Raw genomic sequence first — 24,086 nt, forward strand, 5'->3', positions numbered from 1 at the left:
TCCTTTAAAAGCTCTCGGCAAAACTTTGCCCCACACGGGTTTATATAATCTTCCTTTCGGTCATTTTACCCGTTCCCCTCGCCGCCGCAAAGACACGGTCCAAACTCAGGCTGGGAATAAACCCAAGTTCCTCCTCTTGTACGGAATTGTCCGGGTTCTCAAGATGGCGGCTTCCGCAGTGAGACACAGCGCATGGGGGCGGACATCTTGCCTCCTGAACAAAGCCGCAGAGAATGCGGAGTGGGCAAAACCGCTCAGAATAGCTCGGCGCATGCTTGAGAGCCCTGCGCTGTGGTCACCCAGGCAGGAAGCGGGTGCTAATCACGTTAATCCATGACAGCTGTCCCGGGTTAAACTGTGACGGACGTTTCCGGACCTGATAATCGAGCTGGGAGTAGAAGTGGGATTTATGGATTGAGTCATGAGGAAGTTTGGGGTTGATATTGGAGGGGCGGTCAGCAATTGGAGGTCTATGGAGTCTGATGGGAAGTCTGTGGGATGAGTGTTGGGTACATGTAGAGGTCAGTAACAAGGAGAGCTGTCTGATCTGTGGGTCAGGGATGGCAGGTCTGTGCGCTGTTGGAGTATTCATATGACCAGTGATTTGTGAACCTATATGGCTAGTCTTGTGTTGGGGGTTTGTTGGAAGTGCTCTTTGGGATTTGTGATTTCTGCCCCTGCTTGATTCAGTGATTTGTAGGAGTCATTAATTCAGCCAGTGGCTGATAAAGGTCCGTCCTGGTTTAGTGAGAAAACTTTACAATTTATGTAAAGTCCGAGGTGGCCCCCACCTTGAAGCCCCTCCTCAGATGTTTCCTCAAATCACCATCTCCCTCCATCGCTCAAAAGCTCACAGAAGAAAACATCCTTTGAATGTAAGACCAAACAAATCTAAAGCAATAACATTATTATTGTCGATTCTCTCTAGCCAAAGAGCTCCAGGAACACCCTGTAGTTGAACAGATTGGGTTTATTGCTCTAGCATCTAGTTACACCATGGGGAAAGTGGGGGCTTCTCAGAAAGAGCGTGTTAGAAAGAACTTACAGGATTTGTGTTAGGTGATTTCGAGGAGGGCCTAAGGGAGTGGACCTTGCTCTGAATTGGATGTTGTAAGGAAGTGGATGTTGTTTGGGAATTTCAGTACATCTGGAGAGAGGAAAGACTAACCTAAAGTTAAAGCTGTAATAGGTGAGGAAGTAGCAGTCACTCATGTTAACCAGGAGAGAGGGCGTTTTGTGGATTGGACAATGTGGATGTTTTGTCTGTGTTCAGACATGACTTCAGAGAGGGCTTGTTTTTGTTTTATTCCATCTTGGTCACTGAGTGGCCTTGTCTGATGTTGATACTCTGTGTAATTATATTAAATAGGAGAGTTTGAGTGCCAGACCAGCTCTGAAATGTGAGAGCTGCTTTTTCTTTTTCTTACATGAGGTGTGATTTCAGCCCTGTTTCTTCCTATTTATTGAATTTGTTCTACATTCTGTTCAGCAAACATTTATTAAACACCTGTTATTGTTTCAGAGTTCAGTGTCCAGAGAGGAGCCTGACTATTTAATTGTTTCCTTCTAGGTTCATTTTGACAAAGCCTGGGATAACCCCATATGAAACAGTCTACCTATCATGGGAGCACTCACTTCCTGTGAATGAGTACAGCCTTCTCTGGATGATCCATCCTGGGACTGAGAAGAATTCACCAGGTAAGTATCTTTCTGCACTGTACTGTATTCCTGTTTATCAATGGTTCTAACCTGTCACGATTTTCTTACATAGATAACTGCACTATTGGAAATCAAAATAAAATCTTAAGCAAAAAACATGTTAAAATCAGCAAAATCAACAATTTTAGTCTTTGAATATTGACTTGGCAAGATAATTTGCTGGGTTAGGGGAAAATATAAAAGAGCTCTTAGGATTTTGCTGGCTGCTTACGTCTAGGGAATATGGGTGCATTCCTTAGTTTTCTACTTGGTTATTCTTATTCTTATTGTCAGGGAACTGCTCCATCTGCAGTTAAATCTTATGTGTATGTGTAGACATGGTTATTGTCTTATGATAGAGTCTTACAGATAGAATTGCAAATAGAATTGCTGATTCAAAGGGGAACATTAAGGTGTTTGTGTATCAACAGAAATAACTTCGTTTATCCAATTAAAAATCACCTTGTACATTTTCTATGTGATCCTATTATAATCACAAGAGGACTTTTTTCACATGGTGCATACAGATCCTTCTATAAGGATCAAATGACCTTCTATGGGGCGACCTGTTTTTCATCTGACTTCTGTTGGTGGTTGTTTCTAGATGGTAAATGGCCCCTGGAGACTTAGTCTGTCTCTCAGTCCTGATTCTTCAGACCTCTGCTCTTTTGGAAGAGAAGCAGAAAATGACCAAGTCTCACGTGAGTTGCTTGCTTATTTTGTACTTGGTTTCCATATAATCAAATGGAGAAGTGTAGAAAGCTAGAGATTAGAATTAGGGAAAATGTAGAGAGAACAAAGACTTGGAATGAGTTGCTATGTAATAAGTAGAACCACATAAAACCACTATTAGAGTTCACATATATATTTGTTATGTATAAGTTCTATATAAATATAATACACTTATTATATGTACATTATGTCTATTTTACATAAATGTGTAAATTAAAGTGCACATTTGTTTGATCTTTTCTAGCAACCACAGTGGAAAGGTAGAGAACATCATATATGTGATTTGGCATTCTCCACAAATCAGGAAAAAAAGAAATTTCTTTGGGGGGCGGGGGTCTCCTATAGATGATGTCCTGACCTATACTTCTGCATAAATGTATCAGTAGATTTTTTGTGGTTGTGTCTTTAAATATTTTTTTAGAAGACAGTTATAATGTTAAAGCTGAACTCCATAAGCATTATTCTTTGGGAGAACTAAGGTACAGTTTATCCAGAGATAAAACCTAGATAAGATGGAATGATGAGTATCTATTTGTCTCTATGTGATTATTTCTCTCAAATAGGCAGTTCTGTACTTAAAATTCTGTGGTAAACATTTGGAGCACAGGGGTCTCTGATTTTCTATAGCCTTTGCTGTGGTCTCGGGGTTTGTGAAGCTACTCCCCAACTGAATGCCAGTTCTTGCCCTATTTTTTTCAATTTATAAAATCATTTTACTATTTTTTTTGTCCTAGCCTGAATTATCCCTACTTGGTAAAAACATTTAAGAAATACATACATACATACATACATACATACATACATACATACATAAAATAAAGTGAAAAAGATTTTAAAATTCCCTTTCTCCTGGGATAGCCAGTATTAATAATTTGCAATGCTTAGATTTTTTTTTCCCCATCTGGAAACTGTTTCTTGTTTTTAAAACATAAAGTCTCAACTTTCTTATTTAACTGAATGACTATCCACTTTTTCCAGTACCATTTATTGAACAAGTTACTTATTTAAAATGCTGCCTTTATTGAATTCCCATTTGTGAATAAGTCTCTTTTGCTCTTCTGTTCTTCTGATAAGTTTGACTCTTTTTGCTAAAGACAAAATTTTACATCATTTTTCTGAATAGGCATGACATAGAACTGGGCACATAGTTTTGCATGCTGTGGTAAAAATGGGAATGATCACTTCAGATTGAACAGGAGCATGCTATTATAGGGTCCATTGTCATTTGAGGATGTGGCTGTAGCTTTCACTAAGGAGGAGTGGCAGCAGCTGGACCCTGCTCAGAGGACCCTGTATAGAGATGTGATGCTGGAGAACTTCAGCCACGTGATCTCATTGGGTAAGGATGGCTTCCCCGCATATCTCAGCATATCTAATCCAGTGCTTATCTCTTCTCATTTGATCAAATTGGGTGGGTTCCTGACATATGTAATGACTGATTTTGTGCTCTCTATTCCCCAATCTCCTCTCCAGCGGGTTATTACTCTGCTGGGGGCAGCTGGACAGCTGGACAGCTTCATTGTGGGGCTCCTAAAATAGCACCCTTGTTTTTCTTCACTGCAGTCAACCCAATTCCTTTCTGATTTCTCTATAATAGGGCATCCAGTTTCCAAACCAGATGTCATCTCCAAGTTGGAGCAAGGAGAAGAGCCATGGATAATAAAGAGAGATGTATCAGATTGGAACTATCCAGGTAAAAATCTAGCAGGTGGGAGTCAAGGGAAGTGAAATCTCAGTTTCTTTGTTTTTTGTTTTTAATTGGCTGGTGGCTGAGACTTATGCTTCCACCTAGTTGGCAGTTCCTACTCCCTCTTGCTCCTGTGCTGAACGTGTAGTAAGTATTCGACAACTCGTTAAGTAATAGTGAGCCACAAAGAGAAAAAAAGTTTCTTACTGATTCACTCAACAATCATGTCTTTAGTGCCTTTCGAGAAGAAATTCAAAGGCACTAGAAATCAGATGCTTTTCAGGAACATAGGTTTTACATGGAAAGATAAGAATCAAAGTTCATGGCTGTATAAAATTGCATGACCAATCTAGTTAATGTTTTAGGAGTTAAATGAAAATCATAGTCTAAAGAGATGTGGCATAACTTAAGAAGGCATGTTTTCCCAGCATGAACCAGCCCCTCTGAAGTATATTTGAAGTGTGGGTTAGGCAGGAGGATGGCGAAGGCAAGCTCTAGGAATGGCTGTGTATAAATTCTTGGAGTTAGGAATCCTTATGGCTTTCTGGAAGAAATTTGCTAGGCTTACTTGACTTCAGTAAAAGATATTTATTGGAGACTAACATAAGTGTGGATGCACAGTGTGAATACAAAGTTTCATTAGCTGTACTCTGAAATTTTGTTACTATTTTTATTTACACAACTTTAAGATATAACTCACATGCCTTACAGTTGACCCAAAGTTAACAATTCAGTGGTTTTTAGTGTATTCACAAATAATGTGTAACAATTGCCACAGCCAATTTTAGAACATTTTTATCACCTACAAAAGAGATCCTGTACTCTTTAGCTATCACACCCCTGTTTCCCATCTCCCAGCCCTAAGCAACCACTAATCTACTTTCTGTCTTTGTTAATTTGCCTACTCTTGATATTTCATTTATTAAATGTCTTTTTTTAAGTTTTATTTATTTATTTTGAGAGAGGCAGAAACAGTGTGAGGAGGTTAGAGGCAGAGAGTGAGGGAGAGAGGAAAATCCTAAGCAGACTCTGTGCCACCAGTGCAGAGCCTGACATGAGACTCAAACCCACGAAACTGAGATTGTGACCTGAGCCAAAACCAAGAATTGGACGCTTAACCAACTGAGCCACCCAGGTGCCCCTTGATATTTCATTTAAATGAAATAATGTAATATGTGGTCTTTTGTGACTGGCTTCTTTCAGTTAGCATCCTGTTTTTGAGGTTCATCCACATTATAGCGTGTATCAGTCCTTCATTCCTTTTTTGGCTGAGTAATATTCCATTGTATGGATATACTACATTTGGTTATCCATTCATCAATCATTGGATATTTGGCTTGTTTCCACCTTTTGGCAACATGAATAATGCTACTGTAAACATTCATGCATAAGTTTTTGTGTAGACATAGGTTTCATTTTTTCTTCATTATGTACCTAGGAATGGAATTGCTGGGTCATATATCAACTTTGTGTTTAACTAAAATAGTCCCTGATGACTAATGATGCTGAGCATATTTTCATTTGCTTATTTATCATTATGTATCTTCTTTGGAAAATAGTGTGTTGGGATCCTTTTTCTATTTTGAACTATTTGTCTTTTTATTAATGAGTTGTAAGAATTCTTTGTATAGATAAAATTCTTATATAGAACATATATGGAATTTTTATGTAAAGTTCTTTATGTAGATAAAGTGTTTTGTATAGATTCTTTTTTGTTGTCCACTGGTACTGATTTCAGTATTAATTAGGACAGGCTAGATATAGTGTATTACAGATTAACCTCCACATGCCAGTGCCTTAACACAACAGTGTTTGTTTCCTTTACGTGATGCAAATCCAACACAGTTTGGCAGGGGGGCATGCTCCACTGGTCCCTCAGGAATCCAATTGAGTGAAGTTAACACCATCTGCCGTCCAACTTGTCACTGATACAGGGGAAGAGGAATCTGGAGAACTCACAAGGCTCTTCTGAGCTTTACCTAGATTGTCAGTTTACTATAAAAGGGTATGTAACCCAGGAACACCCAGTTGGAGGGGATACCTCGAGGAAGGTATGTGGAAGGGGCGCAGAGCTCCCGTTCCCTCTCCAGGTGCACCACCATTCTCCCAGCGCCTCCCATGTGTTCCCCAACCTGGAAGCTCCTGGAGTTCTTATTTGATTTCAGTCTCTTAACCAGATACATGATTTGCAAATACTTCCATCATATGGGTTGTCTTTTTACTCTTTTTTTTAAGCTATTTATTTACTTTTTGAGAGGGAGAGAACACGAGAGGGGGAGGGACAGAGAGAGAGGAAGAGAATGAATTCCAAGCAGGCTCCAAGCTGCCAACATTGAACTCGATGTGGGGCTCGATCTCAGTCTTGTGAATCATGAGATCATGACCTGAGCTGAAATCAAGAGTCATTTGTTTAACCAGCTGAGCCACCCAGGTGCCCCAGTGTTTTCACTCTCTTGATAGTATCCTTTGACACACATGATTTTTTAATTTTGATGAAGCCCAGTTTTCCTGTTGTTCTTTTGTTGCTGTCATATCCAAGAATCCATTGCCAAATCCAAGGTCATGAAGTTTACCCCTATGTTTTTTTCCTAAAAGTTTTATACTGTTAATGTTCTTACATTTAGGTCTTTGATACATTTTGAATTAATTTTTGCACATGATATGAAGTAAGGTTCCAACTTCATTCTTTTGCATGTGGCAATCCAGGTGTTCCAGCGCCATTTTATTTATTTATTTATTTATTTATTTATTTATCTATCTATCTATCTATCTATCTTTTGATGATGACGTGTGGTTTTTTTCATTTTTATTTTTTTAATACTAGTAAACTTAAATACAGTGTTGTATTAGTTTCAGGTATATCGTAAAGTGATTCAAAAATCCCATATAATTCAGTTCTCATCAAGATAAGTGTACTCTTAATCCCTTTTAACTATTTCACCCATCCCCCCACACCTCCCCTCTGATAATCATCAGTTTGTTCTCTGTAGTTCAGTCTGGTTTTGTTTTGTCTTTTTTTTGTTTTTTCCTTTGTTCATTTGTTTCTTAAATTCCACATGAGTGAAATCAAATGGTATTTGCGTTTCTCTGACTGGCTTATTTCGTTCAGCATTTTACTCTAGATCCATACATGTTGCTGCAGATGGCAAGATTTCATTCTTTCTTATGGCTCAATGATATTCTATTGTGTATATATACCACATCTTTTTTTTTTTTTTAATTTTTTTTTCAACGTTTTTATTTATTTTTGGGACAGAGAGAGACAGAGCATGAACGGGGGAGGGGCAGAGAGAGAGGGAGACACAGAATCGGAAGCAGGCTCCAGGCTCTGAGCCATCAGCCCAGAGCCCGACACGGGGCTCGAACTCACGGACCGCGAGATCGTGACCTGGCTGAAGTTGGACGCTTAACCGACTGCGCCACCCAGGCGCCCCAATACCACATCTTCTTTATCTGTTCATCTGTTGATGGACACTTAGGCTGCTTCCATAATTTGGCTATTGTAAATTATGCTGCAGTAAACATAGGGGTGCATGTATCCCTTTGAATTAGTGTTTTTGTATTTGGGTAAATTCCCAGTAGTGTGATTGCTGGATTATAGGGTAGTTCTGTTTTTAATTTTTTGAGGAACGTCCATACTGTGTCCCACAGTGGTGTACCAGTTTGCATTCCCACCAGCAATGCACAGGTGTTCTTTTTCTTGACATCCTCAACAACATTTGTTGTTTCTTGAGCCCATCCCCTACTTTTTTTTTTAATTTAAATTTTAGTTAACGTAGAGCTTTTGATTTTAGACATTCTGACAGGTGTGAGGTAATAATATCTCATTGTGGTTTTGATTTGCATTTCCCTGATGAGTGATTTTGAACATCTTTTTATTTTTTATGTGTCTGTCGGCCATCTGGATGTCATCTTTGGAGAAATGTCTGTTCGTGTCTTCTGCCCGTTGTTATTTATTTATTTTTTAATTAAAAAAATTTTTTTTTGAGACAGAGAGAGACAGAGCATGAGCAGGGGAGGGGTAGAGAGAGGGAGACACAGAATCCAAAGCAGGCTCCAGGCTCAGAGCTGTCCGCACAGAGCCTGACACGGGGCTTGAACTCATGGACTGTGAGATCATGACCTGAGCTGAAGTTGGACGCTTAACGAACTGAGCCACCCAGGCACCCCATATTTATTTGTTTATTTATAATATACATCCAAGTTAGTTAGCATATAGTGCAATAATGTTTTCAGGAGTAGATTCCAGTGATTCATCCCCTATGTATAACACCCAGTACTTAGCCCATCCCCCCCATCCACAGCCCCTCCAGCAACCCTCAGTTTGTTCCCTGTATTTAAGAGTCTCTTAGGTTTTGTCCCCCTCCACGTTTTTATATTATTTTAACTTCCCTTCCCTTATGTTCATCCATTTTGTATCTTAAATTCCACATGAGTGAAGTTACATGATATTTGTCTTTGTCTGACTAATTTCACTCAGCATAATATCCTCCAGTTCTATCCACGTAGTTGCAAATGTCTTCTGCCAGTTTTTAATTGGATTATTTATTTTTTAGGTGTTGAGTTGTATAAGTTTTTTGTATATTTTGGATACTAACCTTTTGTTAGATAAGTCATTTGCAAACATCTTCTCCCATTCCATAGGTTGTCTTTTAGTTTTGTTGGTTGTTACCTTTGCTGTGCAGACTTTTTATTTTGATGTAGTTCCAATAGTTTATTTTTGCTTTTGTTTTCCTTGCCACAGAGGACATATCTAAAAACATATTGTTATGGCCAATGTCAGAGAAATTACTGCGTGTGCTCTCTTCTAGGATTTTTATGGTTTCAGGTCTCACATTTAGGTCCTTAATCCATTTTGAGTTTATTTTTGTGTACAGTTTCAGAAAGTGATCCATTTTCATTTTTTTGCATGTAGCTGTCCAGTTTTCCCAACACCATTTGTTGAAGAGACTGTCTTTTTCCCATTGTATATTCTTGAAGATTAATTGATCATAGAATTGTGGGTTTATATCTGGGCTCTGTATTCTGTTCTACTGATCTATGTTTTTGTGTCAGTACCATCCTGTTTTGATTACTACAGTTTTGTAATATAACTTGAAGTCTGGAATTTTGGTCCCTCCAGTTTTTCTTTTCTTTTCTTTCTTTTTAAATATTTTTAATGTTTATTTATTTTTGAGAGAGAGAGAGAGAGAGAGAGAGAGAGAGAGAGAGAGAAGGAGTGGGGGAGGGGCAGACAGAGAGGGAGACACAGAATCTGAAGCAGGCTCCAGGCTCCCAGCTGTCAAGAGCCTGACACGGGGCTCGAACCCACAAACTGGGAGATCATGACCTGAGCCAAAGTTGGACACTTAACCGATTGAGCCACCCGGGTGCCCCCTGTTTTTCTTTTTCAAGGTTGCTTTGGCTGTTCAGGGTCTTCTGTGGTTCCCTACAAATTTTAGGATTGTTTGTTCTAGTTCTGTGAAAAATGCTGTTGGTATTTTGATAGGGATTGCAATACTTGTGTAGATTGCTTTGGGTAGTATTGACATTTTACTATATAACAATTTACAAATAACAATATTTGTTCTTCCAGTCAATGAACATGGAATGTCTATTTGTTTGTGTCTTCAATTTCTTTCATCATTGTTTTCTAGTTTTCAGAATATGGGTTTTTTTCCTCTTTGGTTAAGTTTATTCCTAGGTATTTGTATTATTGTAAATGAGATTGTTTCCTTAATTTCTTTTTGCTTTATTATTATTGTATAGAAATGTACATAAATGTTGTATCCTGTGACCTTACTGAATTCATATATGAGTTCCAGCAGTTTTTTGGTGGAGTCTTTCGGGTTTTCGGTATATAGTATATCATGTCACCTGCAAATAGTGAAAGTTTTACTTCTTCCTTACCAGTTTGGATGTCTTTTATTCTTTTTGTCTGATTACTAGGGCTAGGACTTCCAATACTCTCTTGAATAAAAGTGGTGAGAGTGGACATTCTTGTCTTGTTCCCGACCTTACAGGAAAAGCTCTCAGTTTTTCCCCATTGAGTATGATGTTAGCTGTGGGCTTTTCATATATGATGCCTTTATTATGCTGAGGTATGTTCTCTCTAAACCTACTTTGTTGAGGGTTTTTATTATGAATAAATTTTATACTTTGTCAAATGCTTTTTCTGCATCTATTGAAATGATCATATGGCTTTATCCTTGATGGGACACATCAGTTGATTTTTTTGCAAATATTGAACCACTCTTACATCCTGGCAATAAATCCCACTTGATTGTGGTGAACGATTGTTTTAATGTATTGTTGAATTCAATCTGCTACTATTTTGTTGAGGATTTTTGCATCTGTATTCATCAGAGATACTGGCCTTTAGGTCTCTTTTTGTGTGTGTGTGGTGTCTTTACCTGGTGTGGGAATCAGGGTAATGCTGGCCTCATAGAATGAATATGTTCCAGCACCATTTATTGAAGTGATTTTTCTTTTCCCATTGAATGGTCTTGGCACTCTTGCCAAAAATCAATTAGCCATAAATGAAAGAGTTTATTTCTGACTATACTATTCTGCCTATCTGTATATCTATCTCTGTGCCAGTCTTTTGACTATCGTTGCTTGTAGTAAGTTTTGAAATTGGAAAATGTCATTCTTCCAATATTGTTTTTCTTTTCCAAGACTGGAAACATTGGCTGTTCAGGGTTCATGTGAATTTTGGAATAAAGAGTATCCATTTCTACAAATAAGTATTCTTAGATTCTGATAGGGATTCGTTGAATTTTTAGATCAATTTGAGTAGTATTGCTGTCTTAATAATATTAAATCTTCTAATCAGTGGGAGCATATAATTTTTTCCTTTCACTTAGATCATTAATTTTTTTCAACAATAGTTTTCAGAGTATAAATTTCATACTTGTTAAATTTGTTTCTTAGTCTTTTATTTTATTTGATGCTGTTATAAATGGAATTGTGTTGTTAATTTCATTTTTGTATTGTCCATTGCAAGTGTATGGAAATGTACTTTATTTTTATATCTTGGTCTAGTATTCTGAGAACTTACTAATAAACTCATTATTTCTTTTTCTTTAACTTATTTTATTTTATTTATATTTGAGAGAGAGACAGACAGACAGACAGAGACAGTGTGTGAACAGGAGAGGAGCAGAGAGAGACTCAGAATCTGAAGCAGCCTCCAGGCTCTGAGCTGTCAGCACAGACCCCAACATGGGGTTCGAACTCATGAGCCGTGAAATCATAACCTGAGCCAAAGTCAGATGCTCAACTGACTGAGGCACCCAAGCATCCCTATTATTTCTTTTTTTTTTTTTAAAGCTTATTTATTTATTTTGAGAGAGAGAGAGAGAGAGAGAGAGGGCAAGTGGGAGGGGCAGAGAGAGAATCCCAGGCAGGCTCCACACTGTCAGTGCAGAGCCTGATGTGGGGCTCAAGCCCATGAACCATAACAAGATCATGACTTGAGCTGAAGTCAGATGCTTAACTGACTGAGCCAGCCAGGCACCCCAGGTCTTTTTTATTTTTATTTTTATTTTTGTAAGTTTTTATTTCTTTATTTTGAGTGTGAGTGAACAGGGGAGGGGCAGAGAGAGAGGGAGAGAGAATCCCAAGCTGGCTCAATGCTGTCAGCGTGGACCCCGACACAAGGGCTGGATCTCACAAACTGTGAGATCATGATCTGAGCTGAAATCAAGAGTCACTTGCTTAACTGACTGAGCCACTCAGTCGCCCCATTTATTATTAGTTCTAATTGTTCTTTAGTTGATCTCTTAGGATTTTCTGTATAAATGATTTGTCACCTACAAAAAGAGATAGTTTTATATTCCTTCACACATTGGGTGCCTTTTATTTCTTCTTCTTGCCTAAGTATCCTGGTTAGAACCTCCAGTACAATTTTGAATAGAATAGGGAGTGGACATTCTTGTCTTATTCCTGATGTTTTGTGGGGGGGATATCCAATCTTTCAGTGTTAAGTATATTAGCTATAGGTTGTCATGCCCTTTATCAGGTTGAGGGATTTCTTTTCTATTCCTAATTTTTTGGTTTTTTTGTAATGAAAAATGTGTTGGATTTTGACAAATGTAATTTTTTTGCATTTACTGAGATCTTTTTATTATGATATATTACTGAATTTTAATTAATTGATTGTTGGATAGTAAACCAACCTTACATTCCTGGACAATTTCCACTTGCTGATGGTGTATAAATCTTTTTATGTATTGCTGGATTCGGTTTGCTGCTTGTGTTGGGGATCTGGAAGACCACCCTGCAGTTTGATGATTTGCTAGAAGAATTCACAGACCTGGAGAAGCTGTTATACTCGTGGTTATGGTATATTACAGTGATAGAATTTACCGGTCTGGGTCTGGACTTTTCTTTGTGGGAAGATTTTTATTTACCAAATTTCTTTCCTTGATGTGAATGTATTCGAGTTATCTATTTTTTCTTGAGTGGGTTCTGGTAATTCATCTCTTTAAAGGAATTTTTGTCTTTCATCCAAATTGTCAAATTCATTGGTATCATATTTTTCATGATAATCCCCTATTGTTCTTTTATGTCTGTAGGATCTGGTCTAGAGATGTTCTGTTTTTCATTGCTACTTTGCCATTGCCATTTCCCTTTTTTTTTTCTCTTTGCTAACTAAAGCATACTAATTTTATTAATTTTTTCAAATAATCAGTTTCTTATTTATTTCTTTTTCACTGTTTGTCCATTTTCTATTTCCTTGACTTCCACTCTGATCTTTATTTTTCCTGTCTTCTACTTATTTTGGGTTTAATTTGCTCTTTTTCTAGCTTCTTAAGGTGGAAGCTTAGATTATTTATTTGAGATCTGTTTTGTTTTCTTAAATTTTTTTTTTCAATGTTTATTTATTTTTGGGACAGAGAGAGACAGAACATGAACGGGGGAGGGGCAGAGAGAGAGGGAGACACAGAATCAGAAACAGGCTCCAGGCTCCGAGCCATCAGCCCAGAGCCCGATGCGGGGCTCGAACTCACGGACCGCGAGATCGTGACCTGGCTGAAGTCGGACGCTTAACCGACTGCGCCACCCAGGCGCCCCTGTTTTGTTTTCTAATATGAGCATTTAAATACAGGTAGTTCTCACCTGTGTGGTAGCAAAGGACCATAAAAATTAACCATACAGGCCAAAACTTTGTAAACTAGTCTTCATAATCAATGGGAAAAATTAAAATTGTTTTGTAATTTGTTAAAACTTTTTATGAAAACATTAAAAATGATCTCAGTGTTGGTTATGACTGTATAGAGATAGTAAAACAAATATTTACTACCTTGCAATTTAAAACATTGACAGCATTGAAAATGTCTTTTATTTTTTTTTAACAGCCCTGTACAGAGTAGTTTGAGCAGTGTCTACCTTCTTATCCTTGTATAACTTATGATAGGAAATGAACCTGTTTTCTATATCTTACAGAATTCTCAAACTCTTTTCCAAGGTTGGATCAGCCGCCAACATTTTACCCTTTTCGTTTTCAGTGTTGAGAGTTATGTTCAAGATACTGTGAAGATTTTTTTCCAGGGTCACTTTCTCTGTAATATATTTATTCTTTTCATCACAACCTAAGAATTTATGTCAATTAACTTTTACCTTCACTAAATCCTTCTGTCTACATACCTAAAGACTTATGAATAGTGGCAATCCCAACATTTCCACCATCATCTATCTTCTAACCACATCCAGTATTGTTAGTGTTGTTTCTCTGTTGCATTTTCATCTTTGTAGGCCAGTTCCCTGTTTCAGTTACCATTTTTGTAAAATGCTGTGTGGGTTTTCACTGGGAGACAAAGAGGAAACACATCTATACACTTTGCGTTCTGTATATGTATCGGATAACAGATGTAGAATTAATAACTGACAACAGACTTTGAAATAAGTGAAATGATTGAGTACTGAGCATGGTGTGTATCTGTTATTTACATATTGATTGTGGACTCAAGGCTGGCAGTGAAGTTTGTACTTTATGCTATTAGCCGCAGGTACTATACTGTGGTAATTAAAACGTTAACGGTTTGATGCCAGACTGGTATTACTTAACTAAACTATACTGAAATTCATGCATGTCGGAATCATGCAAAATGAACCTGCATATAACTTGTCCTCTAGGTACTGCTTTAACTGTGTTTCACAAGTTTTGACATACTGTTTTCATTTTCATTCAAGTTCTTTTTTTTTTTAATTTTTTTAACGTTTGTTCATTTTTGAGAGACAGAGACAGAGCATGAGTAGGGGAGGGGCAGAAAGAGAGGAAGACACAGAATCTGAAGCAGGCTCCAGGCTCTGAGCTGTGAGCAGAGCCTGACGCGGGGCTTGAACTCACGAACTGCGAGATCATGACCTGAGCCGAAGTCAGACACTTAACCGACTAAGACATCCAGGCGCCCTGTTTCAAGTTATTTTCTAATTTCTTTCTTTCTTTCTTTTTTTTTTTTTTAATAATTTACATACAAATTAGTTAGCATATAGTGCAACAGTGATTTCAGGAGTAGATTCCTTAGTGCCCCTTACCCATTTAGCCCATCCCCCCTCCAACCCCTCCAGTAACCCTCAGTTTGTTCTCCGTATTTATGAGTCTCTTCTGTTTTGTCCCCTTCCCTGTTTTATATTATTTTTGTTTCCCTTCCCTTATGTTCATCTGTTTTGTCTCTTAAAGTCCTCATATGAGTGAAGTCATATGATTTTGGTCTTTCTCTGACTAACTAATTTCACTTAGCATAATACCCTCCTGTTCCATCCACATAGTTGCAAATGGCAAGATTTCGTTCTTTTTGATTGCCAAGTAATACTCCATTGTGTATATATATATATATACCACATCTTTATCCATTCATCCATCGATGGACATTTGGGCTCTTTCCATACTTTGGCTATTGTTGAGAGTGCTGCTATAAACATGGGGGTGCATGTGTCCCTTCGAAACAGCACACTTGTATCCCTTGGATAAATACCTAGTAGTGTAATTGCTGGGTTGTAGGGTAGTTCTATTTTTAGTTTTTTGAAGAACCTCCATACTGTTTTCCAGAGTGGCTGCACCAGCTTGCATTCCCAAGTTATTTTTTAATTCCTTATTGGACTTTTTGACACATAGGTTATTTACAAGTATGTTATTTTCCAAACATTTGGGGGAATTTTTGAGATCCCTTTTTGATATTTATTTCTGATTTTATTATGGTTGGAGAATATATGCTGTATGATTTCTGTCCTCATAAAATTATTACAGTTTGTTTTGCAGCCCAGTATATAGTCTATTCTGATGTTTGATTCACATATTCTTGAAATAAATGTGTATTTTGTTGTTGGATGGGGTATTTATAGATGTCAGGTTCATTGATGCTTATTGTGTGTGTGTGTGTTTGTGTGTGTGTGTGTGTGTGTGTGTGTGTGTGCTTTTATACATCTTGTGAGAGGGATGGTGAAATCTGTAGACATTAATTTGTCTTTTTTTCCTTTCATTTTTGTTAGTTTTAATATGTGTGTTATGGGCATCTGTGGTTAGGTACAAATATGTTTATAATGGTTATATCTTCTTGCAAATCTCCTTTTACAATTTTGAAATATACTTCTTTGTTTCTAATAATATTTATTATCTTGAAGTCTATATTGTCTAATACCAATATAGCTACTTCACTTCTCTTATGCTTATAGTTTGCATGATGTTTTTCTCCCCATTCTTTTGTTTTCAGCCTATTTGTCTTTGAATTTAAAGTGAATTTCTTGGGGCACCTGGGTGGCTTAGTTGGTTAAGCATCTGACTATTGATTTCACCTCAAGTCATGATCTCACAGTTTGTAAGATTGAGCCCTGCTTTGCACTCTGAACTGACAGTGTGGAGCCTGCTTGGGATTCTGTCTCCTTCTCTCTCTGCTCCTCCCCCATGCACTTGCACTCTCTCTCAAAATAAATAAATATGTAAAAAATAATAAAGTGAACTTATTATGGACAATGTATAGTTGATTCTTAACTGTTTTATCCAGACTGACAGTTTCTGACTGGAATATTATTCCATTTCTAGTTAATGTAATTATTGATTTGTTTTGATTTATGTTTGCCATTTTGCTATTTGTTTTCTGTTTGTTTAATCTCTCTTTTGGTCCTTTTTATTTTCCTGTCTTCTTTTGTGTTAAAAGAATGTTTTATAGTATACCATTTTAATTTCCCTGTAGAATTTTTATTCATAGTTCAGTCTCTACATACATGTAATATTGCTATAGGGGTTACAATATGATATTTAACTTCTTATAACCTACTACATGTTAATGCTGCTATATTTTTCTGGCAAAACATAGAAATTTTGCACTAACATAGCTCCATTCTCTACTCTCCCTGATCATTTGGTGCTGCTTTGTTCTTTTAATCATGTATGTTACACTTATGTTTGTCATAAATGGGACAATATGTTATTATTTTTGTTTTAAAAAGCTTTTTAAATGGCAATGCAAGCTGGTGCAGCCACTCTGGAAAACAGTATGGAGGTTCCTCAAAAAACTAAAAAGAGAACTACCCTACGACCCAGCAATTGCACTACTAGGCATTTATCCACGGGATACAGGTGTGCTGTTTCAAAGGGACACGTGCACCCCCATGTTTATAGCAGCAAGATCAACAATAGCCAAAGTATGGAAAGAGCCCAAATGTCCATTGATGGATGAGTGGATAAAGAAGATGTGGTGTGTGTATACACACACACACACACACACACACACACACACACAATGGAATATTACTCAACAATCAAAAAGAATGAAATCTTGTCATTTGTACCTACGTGGATGGAACTGGAGGGTATTATGCTAAGTGAAATTAGTCAGAGAAAGACCAAAATCATATGACTTCACTCATATGAGGCTTTAAGAGACAAAACAGATGAACATAAGGGAAGGGAAACAAAAATAAAATAAAAACAGGGAGGGGGACAAAACAGAAGAGACTCATAAATATGGAGAACAAACAGGGTTACGGGAGAGGTTGTGGGAGGGGGGATGGGCTAAATGGGTAAGGGGCAGTAAGGAATCTACTCCTGAAATCATTGTTCCACTATATGCTAACTAATTTGGGTGTAAATTTAAAAAAATAAAAAATAAAACAAAAGGATTTTAAAGAAAATCAAAAGAGAAAAGGCAGACATATTTAAATTCCTTATATTTACTGACATACGTAAAAAAATTTCTAGGGCCCTGTGGATTTGAGTTACCATTTGGTGCTATTTTGTCAGAGATAATTTCTTTAGTATATTCTGTCATTTGGTTCTGCTAACAAATGTTTTTGTTTATCTGCAGATGCCTTTATTTTGCCATGTTTAAAGGAAAGTTTCCCTAGATACAGAATTCCTGATTGACAGGTTGCTTGTTTTTAGTATTTTTGAATTTGTCATTCACTTTTTCTTTCTTGCTGCTTTCAAGATTTTTCTTTTTGTCTTCAGTTTTCAACAACTTAATTTTGACGTGACTAGTTGTCTAGGTATTCTACCTGTGGTTTATGGAATTACTTGGATATGTAAATTAATGTTTCTCATCAAATTAGATGATTTTAAAGGCACTTTTCTAATTTTTTTTTTTGCCTCTTTCTCTTCCCTCTTCCTACTACTACAATCCCGCCTATACTGGAATGCCTAATATTACATCATAGATTTCTGAAGTTTTGTTTGTTTTTATATATTTTTTTCTTTTTGTTCTTAGAATTAGTTAATTTTTAGTGATATCTTCAAGTTTATGGATTCGGATTTTGCCTTCTGCTTCTCAAATCTAATGACCCAGCTGGTGGAAATTTAATTTGAGCTTTAGAATTTTCATTTGGTTCTTTTATGTTTTAACCTACACAGAGTAAATGTTAGGCATAGAGTAATTTAACTACACAGTCATGATATAAAAAAGTTCTAATACTCAAAATTTCCTCTTTCTGCCTTTTTATAGTCAAACTAATATCTTTATATACTTTTTTTTTCTCTTTTAAAATTGCATATTCACCCATTCCCTAGCCTTTTTTCCCTTAACTTTTTTTTTTAAGTTTATTGATTTATTTTGAGAAGGAAAAAGAGTGCACATAAGTGGGAGAAGAGCAGAAAGTGAGAGAATCCCAAGCATACTCCACACTGTCAGCACAGAGCCCAGTGCCGGGCTTGGTTTCACAAACCGTGAGATCATGACCTGAGCCAAAATCAAGAGTTGGATACTTAACTGACTGAGCCACCTAGGCGCCTCTCCCTTAACGTGTTTAATGTGTTTATAATAGCTTCTTTGGGATCTTTGTTTATGAAATACAATACCTATAGAAAGTCACTTTCTATTGACTGATTTTGTTCCTTAGTTTAGGTCACAGTTTTCTGTTTCTTTATATGTCTAGCAATTTTTAGTTGAACATTCTGTATTGTCGATAATATGTTGTAGTCTGGATTCTTCTGGTCTTTCTAAGGGTTTCTGTTTTGTTTTAGAGGCATTTAACTTGCTTGGTCTTAAACTGTGACATCGGTCTCTCCCATAGACTGTGATTGCTGATGTCTTTGCTTAGTTTTTGTTTAAGCCTGGCTCTCTAAGAGACTCCCCTTCATCTGCATAAAGTAGAAGTGAGCTTGTGTTATGGACAGAGGTTGTATTGGACATCAAAAGCCATCACTCTTGGCTGCCTGAGTTGTGGATGTGTCAGACCACTTTAAAAGTATAGCAAATTTGCAAGTCTCCAAATTTTCAACCAGCGCTGGGCTCTCTAGGGTCTCTTTGTGCAAATATTTTAGTGCTTGGGTGGGGGTACAGAGAAAGTTTATTATCTCAACCTTTCTCTGACTCTTACTTCCAAATTCCCCTGTTAAATTTCTAGCTGCTCTACTAACAGCATTAAGGCGTATATCATGGGGATTTTTGTTATCTTTTAATGCCCCATAAACTAGGGATGGGGGAAATGGGAAAATCTGAGAAAAAATTCCACAAGTTCCCCATTCTTATCTAAGAAAGAAGTTTTTGGTGAATAAGCACTTTTCAGCTTATGACCTGCCTTTGGTAGTTTTTCTGTACCATGAATTGGTTGTTTTTTTAAAAATCATTTTATTTGTTTTTGTACTTGTTTTTGGGGAAGAATTCCTCAACAACCTCATGCTACCACTATTGGAAGTCAAGTCCATCTTTAATTTCTCATGTGATAAACTTATATGTTTTAAATGGCCTGTTGCCTTCCCAGCTCTCTGTCTCTTGGACTGTCCTATATCATTCATTTGTTTTTACCCCTTTTGTCCTCTACTAAATCTTTATATCTATTTGATTTTATTTCTTTATTCTTTCAGAGAGGGAGACTAGACTTGACAACCCTCAATTGGATATACCTGGAGATGTTTCCTTCCATAAGGAGGTATTGGAAAGTGTAACAAGGGATCCTTCACTATACTCCATTTTTAAGGTCTGGCAGGGTGATGACCAGATGGAGAGACATCAGGAAAATAAAGACAGACTTCTCAGGCAACTCATGGTCATCAAAAACAAAACAGTTGTTGAAGAATCAGGTTATACATATAAGTCATCAGGAAAAATATTTCATGACTGCATAGACCTAGATGCTTCAGGACAAAGATTGTATGAATGTGACTCATTTGAAAAGAGCTTGATACCTAATATAAACTTATTCAGTTGTAATAGGGGTTATGTAAGAAAAAACACTGTTGAGAATTTTAGATGTAGGAGTACACCTATTTCTTCCTATTCTAAGCATGAAAAAATTCATAATGGAGTGAAACACTGTGAAGATAGTCAATGTGGAAAGATTATCAGCAATAAACAGTGTCTTTTTCAATATGTGAATGTTGAAACTGGAGAGAAGACCTGTATATGCATTGAATGTGGAAAATCTTTTCTAAAAAAGTCACAACTCATTATACATCAAAGAATTCATACTGGAGAGAAACCGTATGATTGTGGTGCATGTGGGAAAGCCTTCAGTGAAAAGTCACATCTCATTGTACATCAGAGAACTCATACTGGGGAAAAACCTTATGAGTGTTCTGAATGTGGAAAAGCTTTCTCTCAGAAATCATCCCTCATTATACATCAGAGAGTTCATTCTGGGGAAAAACCATATGAATGTGGTGACTGTGGGAAAGCCTTCTCCCAGAAATCACCCCTCATTATACATCAGAGAATACATACTGGTGAAAAACCTTATGAATGTAATCAGTGTGGGAAGGCGTTCTCCCAGAAGTCACAGCTGATCATACATCATAGAGCTCATACTGGAGAGAAACCATATGAATGTACTGAATGTGGGAAAGCCTTCTGTGAGAAGTCCCACCTCATTATACATAAAAGAATTCACACTGGGGAGAAACCCTATAGATGCACTCAGTGTGAGGAAGCCTTCAGCAGAAAGTCAGAACTCATTATACATCAGATAATTCATACTGGGGAGAAACCTTATGAATGTACTGAATGTGGGAAGACCTTCTCCCGGAAGTCACAGCTCATCATACATCAGAGAACACATACTGGAGAAAAACCATATAAATGCAGTGAATGTGGAAAAGCTTTCTGTCAGCAGTCACATCTCATTGGACATCAGAGAATTCACACAGGAGAAAAACCTTATGTGTGCAGTGAATGCGGGAAAGCCTTCTCTCAGAAGTCTCACCTCCCAGGGCATCAGCGAATTCATACAGGAGAAAAACCTTACATATGTGCTGAATGTGGAAAGGCGTTTTCCCAGAAGTCAGACCTTGTTGTACATCGGAGAATTCATACTGGGGAGAAGCCCTATCAGTGTGCTATGTGTGGGAAAGCCTTCATCCAGAAGTCACAACTCACTGTACATCAAAGAATTCATACAGTGGCAAAATCGTAAGAATGGACTAAGCACAGGAAAGTCTTCAGTATCTGCTTAAGCCTTAATAAATACCACAAACTTACAGATTTCATGAGTTTGGGGGCATCTTTACTGGTAAAATTTAAGAAATGAAATAAAGTTTCTAATATGTTTATTTTTTATCAAAGATAATACAAACATCTCAGTTATATAAATAATGGGTATTTTCACTATGGCACGTAAATAAGACTTTTGAGATTGTGAACTGAATTAATTACAAGTTATATAGTCTATTTTGAAGTTACATATTTGTGATTATGTTACATAATAAGAATTGGACCAGTAGTAATATTATTAATGTTAGCTTAGCATAATTATGGCTGTGAAATAAATCCCCATAGAGCACATGAAGAAAACTTGAGTCAAAAGATGCCACAACCTAGAAACTGTGCTTGAGGGAAGGATTTGATTGTTCCTGTAAAGGTACATGTAAAAAAATATGTATGTTGTTGTAGATAGATGGAAAGATGGATTGATAAGGTCCAATAAATGTGGTCTTTTGGTTTTTTTGTTGTGTTTTGTTTTGTTTTTCATTTAAAGAATATAAGTTGGTCTGTGTCAGTGGATAGTCCTAGGATCTTGGAATTGACACTTGTTGTTTCTCTGTTTTACTCCTCTCCACTAGGACTTTGGTGTGATGGAAAGACATAGATGGTCATAGGTTTTAATGCTTATTCCATTACCCACAGATTGTGTGACTTCAGGGAAACCTTTTTTTTTCATCCATGGTATCTGTTCCCTCATCTATATATGAAATTCTGGCAGAGAACATGTTTTTAGCTCATATTTGTCCCCTTTATCTTTCCTCTCTGTTCTTTTGCAGGAGGTTGCTGATAACCATGTGTCCCCATTTAAACTTGATTTGCATTCCAGACACTGTGTGTCTGATTTCCCTGATTTCCTATTCTCTTCTTTGTCCATTTCACTGCTCTTGTGTCTGGTGGCCTAACGCATACTGTTATGGAGACCTCACTTTTACTTATTTTATTTTTCAAGCGCATATAAATTATGGTGTTTGTACATAAAGACCCTGTGTGATACCACCACAGATCCTGTTTTACCCTCTCCCTGAAGCACCAGTTCTTTTTCCTGAGAATTGAGTGGTCCTCAGAGAAAAACCCATAGGGAATGTGGAAGATGTGCCTGGCATAGCTTACATGGGTAAGTATGAATCTGAACGTAAAAATCCCACCTGCTATCTCTAAAATGTTTCTTTATTCTTTGTTGTGGGGCCAGTTCTGCTCCCATAAGAATCTTTAGGAGAGCATCCTGGCGGGGACAAGTCCTGTGTGGCAGGGATGTTGTGACCTGTGTGGCTAAATACGATTTCTGCAATAAAATTCCTACTTGATTCCTCCCTATGTCCTGCTTAGCTGACCTTTCTCTGCAGGGCCCCAGTGTTTACTCTGAGAAGTAAGGCTTTGCATGGGAACCTCTGCAGAGAACATGGCATACCCCAAAAAGATGTGCAAACGTGTGAGAAAATTCTTTGTGTCATTGTGAACATGTGTTTGATGCTGCAGATAATTGGCCATTTGGATCTGGGAAATAAAACCTTTGGCATGTAGCATGGAGTGATCTACTTTGAGAGGTCTTGATGGAAGTTGGCCCCACCTGGCCCTTATGGGGAGGCATGGGAAAGTCAGGGTCTCCAGAACATACAGAAGTTTGTGAGAAGGAAATGATAATATAGTGACAGGGAAATTATGTAAGGAAAATAAAGACCCAAGTTTCTCTCTCCTCATGGGCCTTCCATTTTGCCTTTTACTTTCTAAGGAACCTCATTAATCTGATCATGACATAATATATATTATATATGGCTATAAAATATAGGAAAATTTGATATTTACTGGTGTATAGAAAATTTTCCGTCTAAAGTCTAGAAAAAAGGCAATGTCCATTTTCACCAGTTTTATTCAGTATTGTATTGAAAGACCTAGTCAGGGAAATCAGGCAAAAAAAAAATTGGTATAATGATTGGAAAGCAACAAAACACATTTGTTGACAAAATTGTATGCATAGGTGATGAAAATGTATACGTTAATTATTAGAAATGGAAAGTAGCAAGGTTTCTGTATAGAATATTTTTAAAAATAAAGTTCATGCAACAGATATAAAATGAAAATTTAAAGGTATCAATTACAGGGGCATGAACAATACAACATGTCTAGAAATATGTGTATTTTCAATACTATGTTGAAAAGAAGTGGCAAGAATGAGCATCCTTGTATTATTCCTGATCTTAGGGGAAAAGCTTGCTGCACCATTGATTATGAAGTTAGCTGTGAGCATGCCATATGTTGCCTTCCTTATGTGGAGGTACATTCTTTGACTAATTGCCTGAGAATTTTTTATCGTGAAAGAATATTAAATTTTTGTCAAATGATTTTTCTGCATGCATTGAGATGATTTTTTATCTTTTATTCCATTAATGTGATGAATCACATTTATTAATTTGTATACATTGAAACATCTTTGCATCCCAGGTATAAATCACAGTTAATCATGATGTGTGACCCTTTTAATGTACTGAATTCTGTTCTTATTTTATTGAGGATTTTACATTTATATTTATCAAGAATATTGAGCTGTACTTTTCTTGTAGGGCCCTTACCTGGCTTTGGTGTCAGAGTAATAGCCTTGTAAAATGAGTTTGTGAGTACTCCCTTCTTCAGTTTTTTGTAAGAGTTTAAGAAGGATTGTTAATTCTTTAAATGTTTGGTAGAATTCACCAGTGACACCATCTGGTCCTGGGATTTTCTTTGTTGAGGTGTTTTTGATTACTGATTCAGTCTCCTACTCATTATTGGCTGTCAAGATTTTCTATGAATGATTCAGTCTCATATATTCTATGTTTCTAGCAATTTATTTCTTCTTCGTTATCCAATTTGTTGGCATAATTGTTCTAAGTGATATTATGGTATGTTGTATTTCTCTAATATCAGTTGTAATGTCTCTTTCATTTCTACATTTATTTGAGTCTTTGCTCCTTTTTTTCTTTGGAAAAAAGACAATGTCCATTTTCACCAGTTTTATTCAATAGTGTGTGTCTAACTAATGGTGTGTTAATTTTGCTTATCTTTTCAAAAAAACCGGCTTTTAGCTTCATTGATCTTTTCTA

General features: G+C 37.0%; 1 protein-coding gene across 10 annotated transcripts in view; it reads left to right on the forward strand.

Annotated features, from left to right (window-relative positions):
- Positions 1 to 21,472, forward strand: part of LOC101085439 (zinc finger protein 300) — a 53,773-nt gene extending 32,301 nt beyond the window's left edge. For 3 of the 10 annotated variants that reach the window (XM_045036715.1, XM_023260382.2, XM_023260378.2), the window contains 5 exons: positions 1,571 to 1,698; positions 2,303 to 2,399; positions 3,643 to 3,769; positions 4,028 to 4,123; positions 19,401 to 21,472. In XM_045036715.1, coding sequence (XP_044892650.1) covers positions 2,310 to 2,399; positions 3,643 to 3,769; positions 4,028 to 4,123; positions 19,401 to 20,944 — 1,857 coding nt within the window. In that variant the 5' untranslated portion in view covers positions 1,571 to 1,698; positions 2,303 to 2,309 and the 3' untranslated portion in view covers positions 20,945 to 21,472. Of the gene's footprint in view, positions 1 to 275; positions 876 to 1,570; positions 1,699 to 2,302; positions 2,400 to 3,553; positions 3,770 to 4,027; positions 4,124 to 19,400 lie in introns of those variants that run through there. The other 7 variants (XM_045036713.1, XM_023260385.2, XM_023260392.2 and 4 more) reach the window with 7 other exon arrangements.
- Positions 21,473 to 24,086: the final 2,614 nt, after the last annotated feature.

This window comes from Felis catus, chromosome A1 (genome assembly GCF_018350175.1).
Source record: "Felis catus isolate Fca126 chromosome A1, F.catus_Fca126_mat1.0, whole genome shotgun sequence".
Classification (NCBI taxonomy): domain Eukaryota; kingdom Metazoa; phylum Chordata; class Mammalia; order Carnivora; family Felidae; genus Felis; species Felis catus.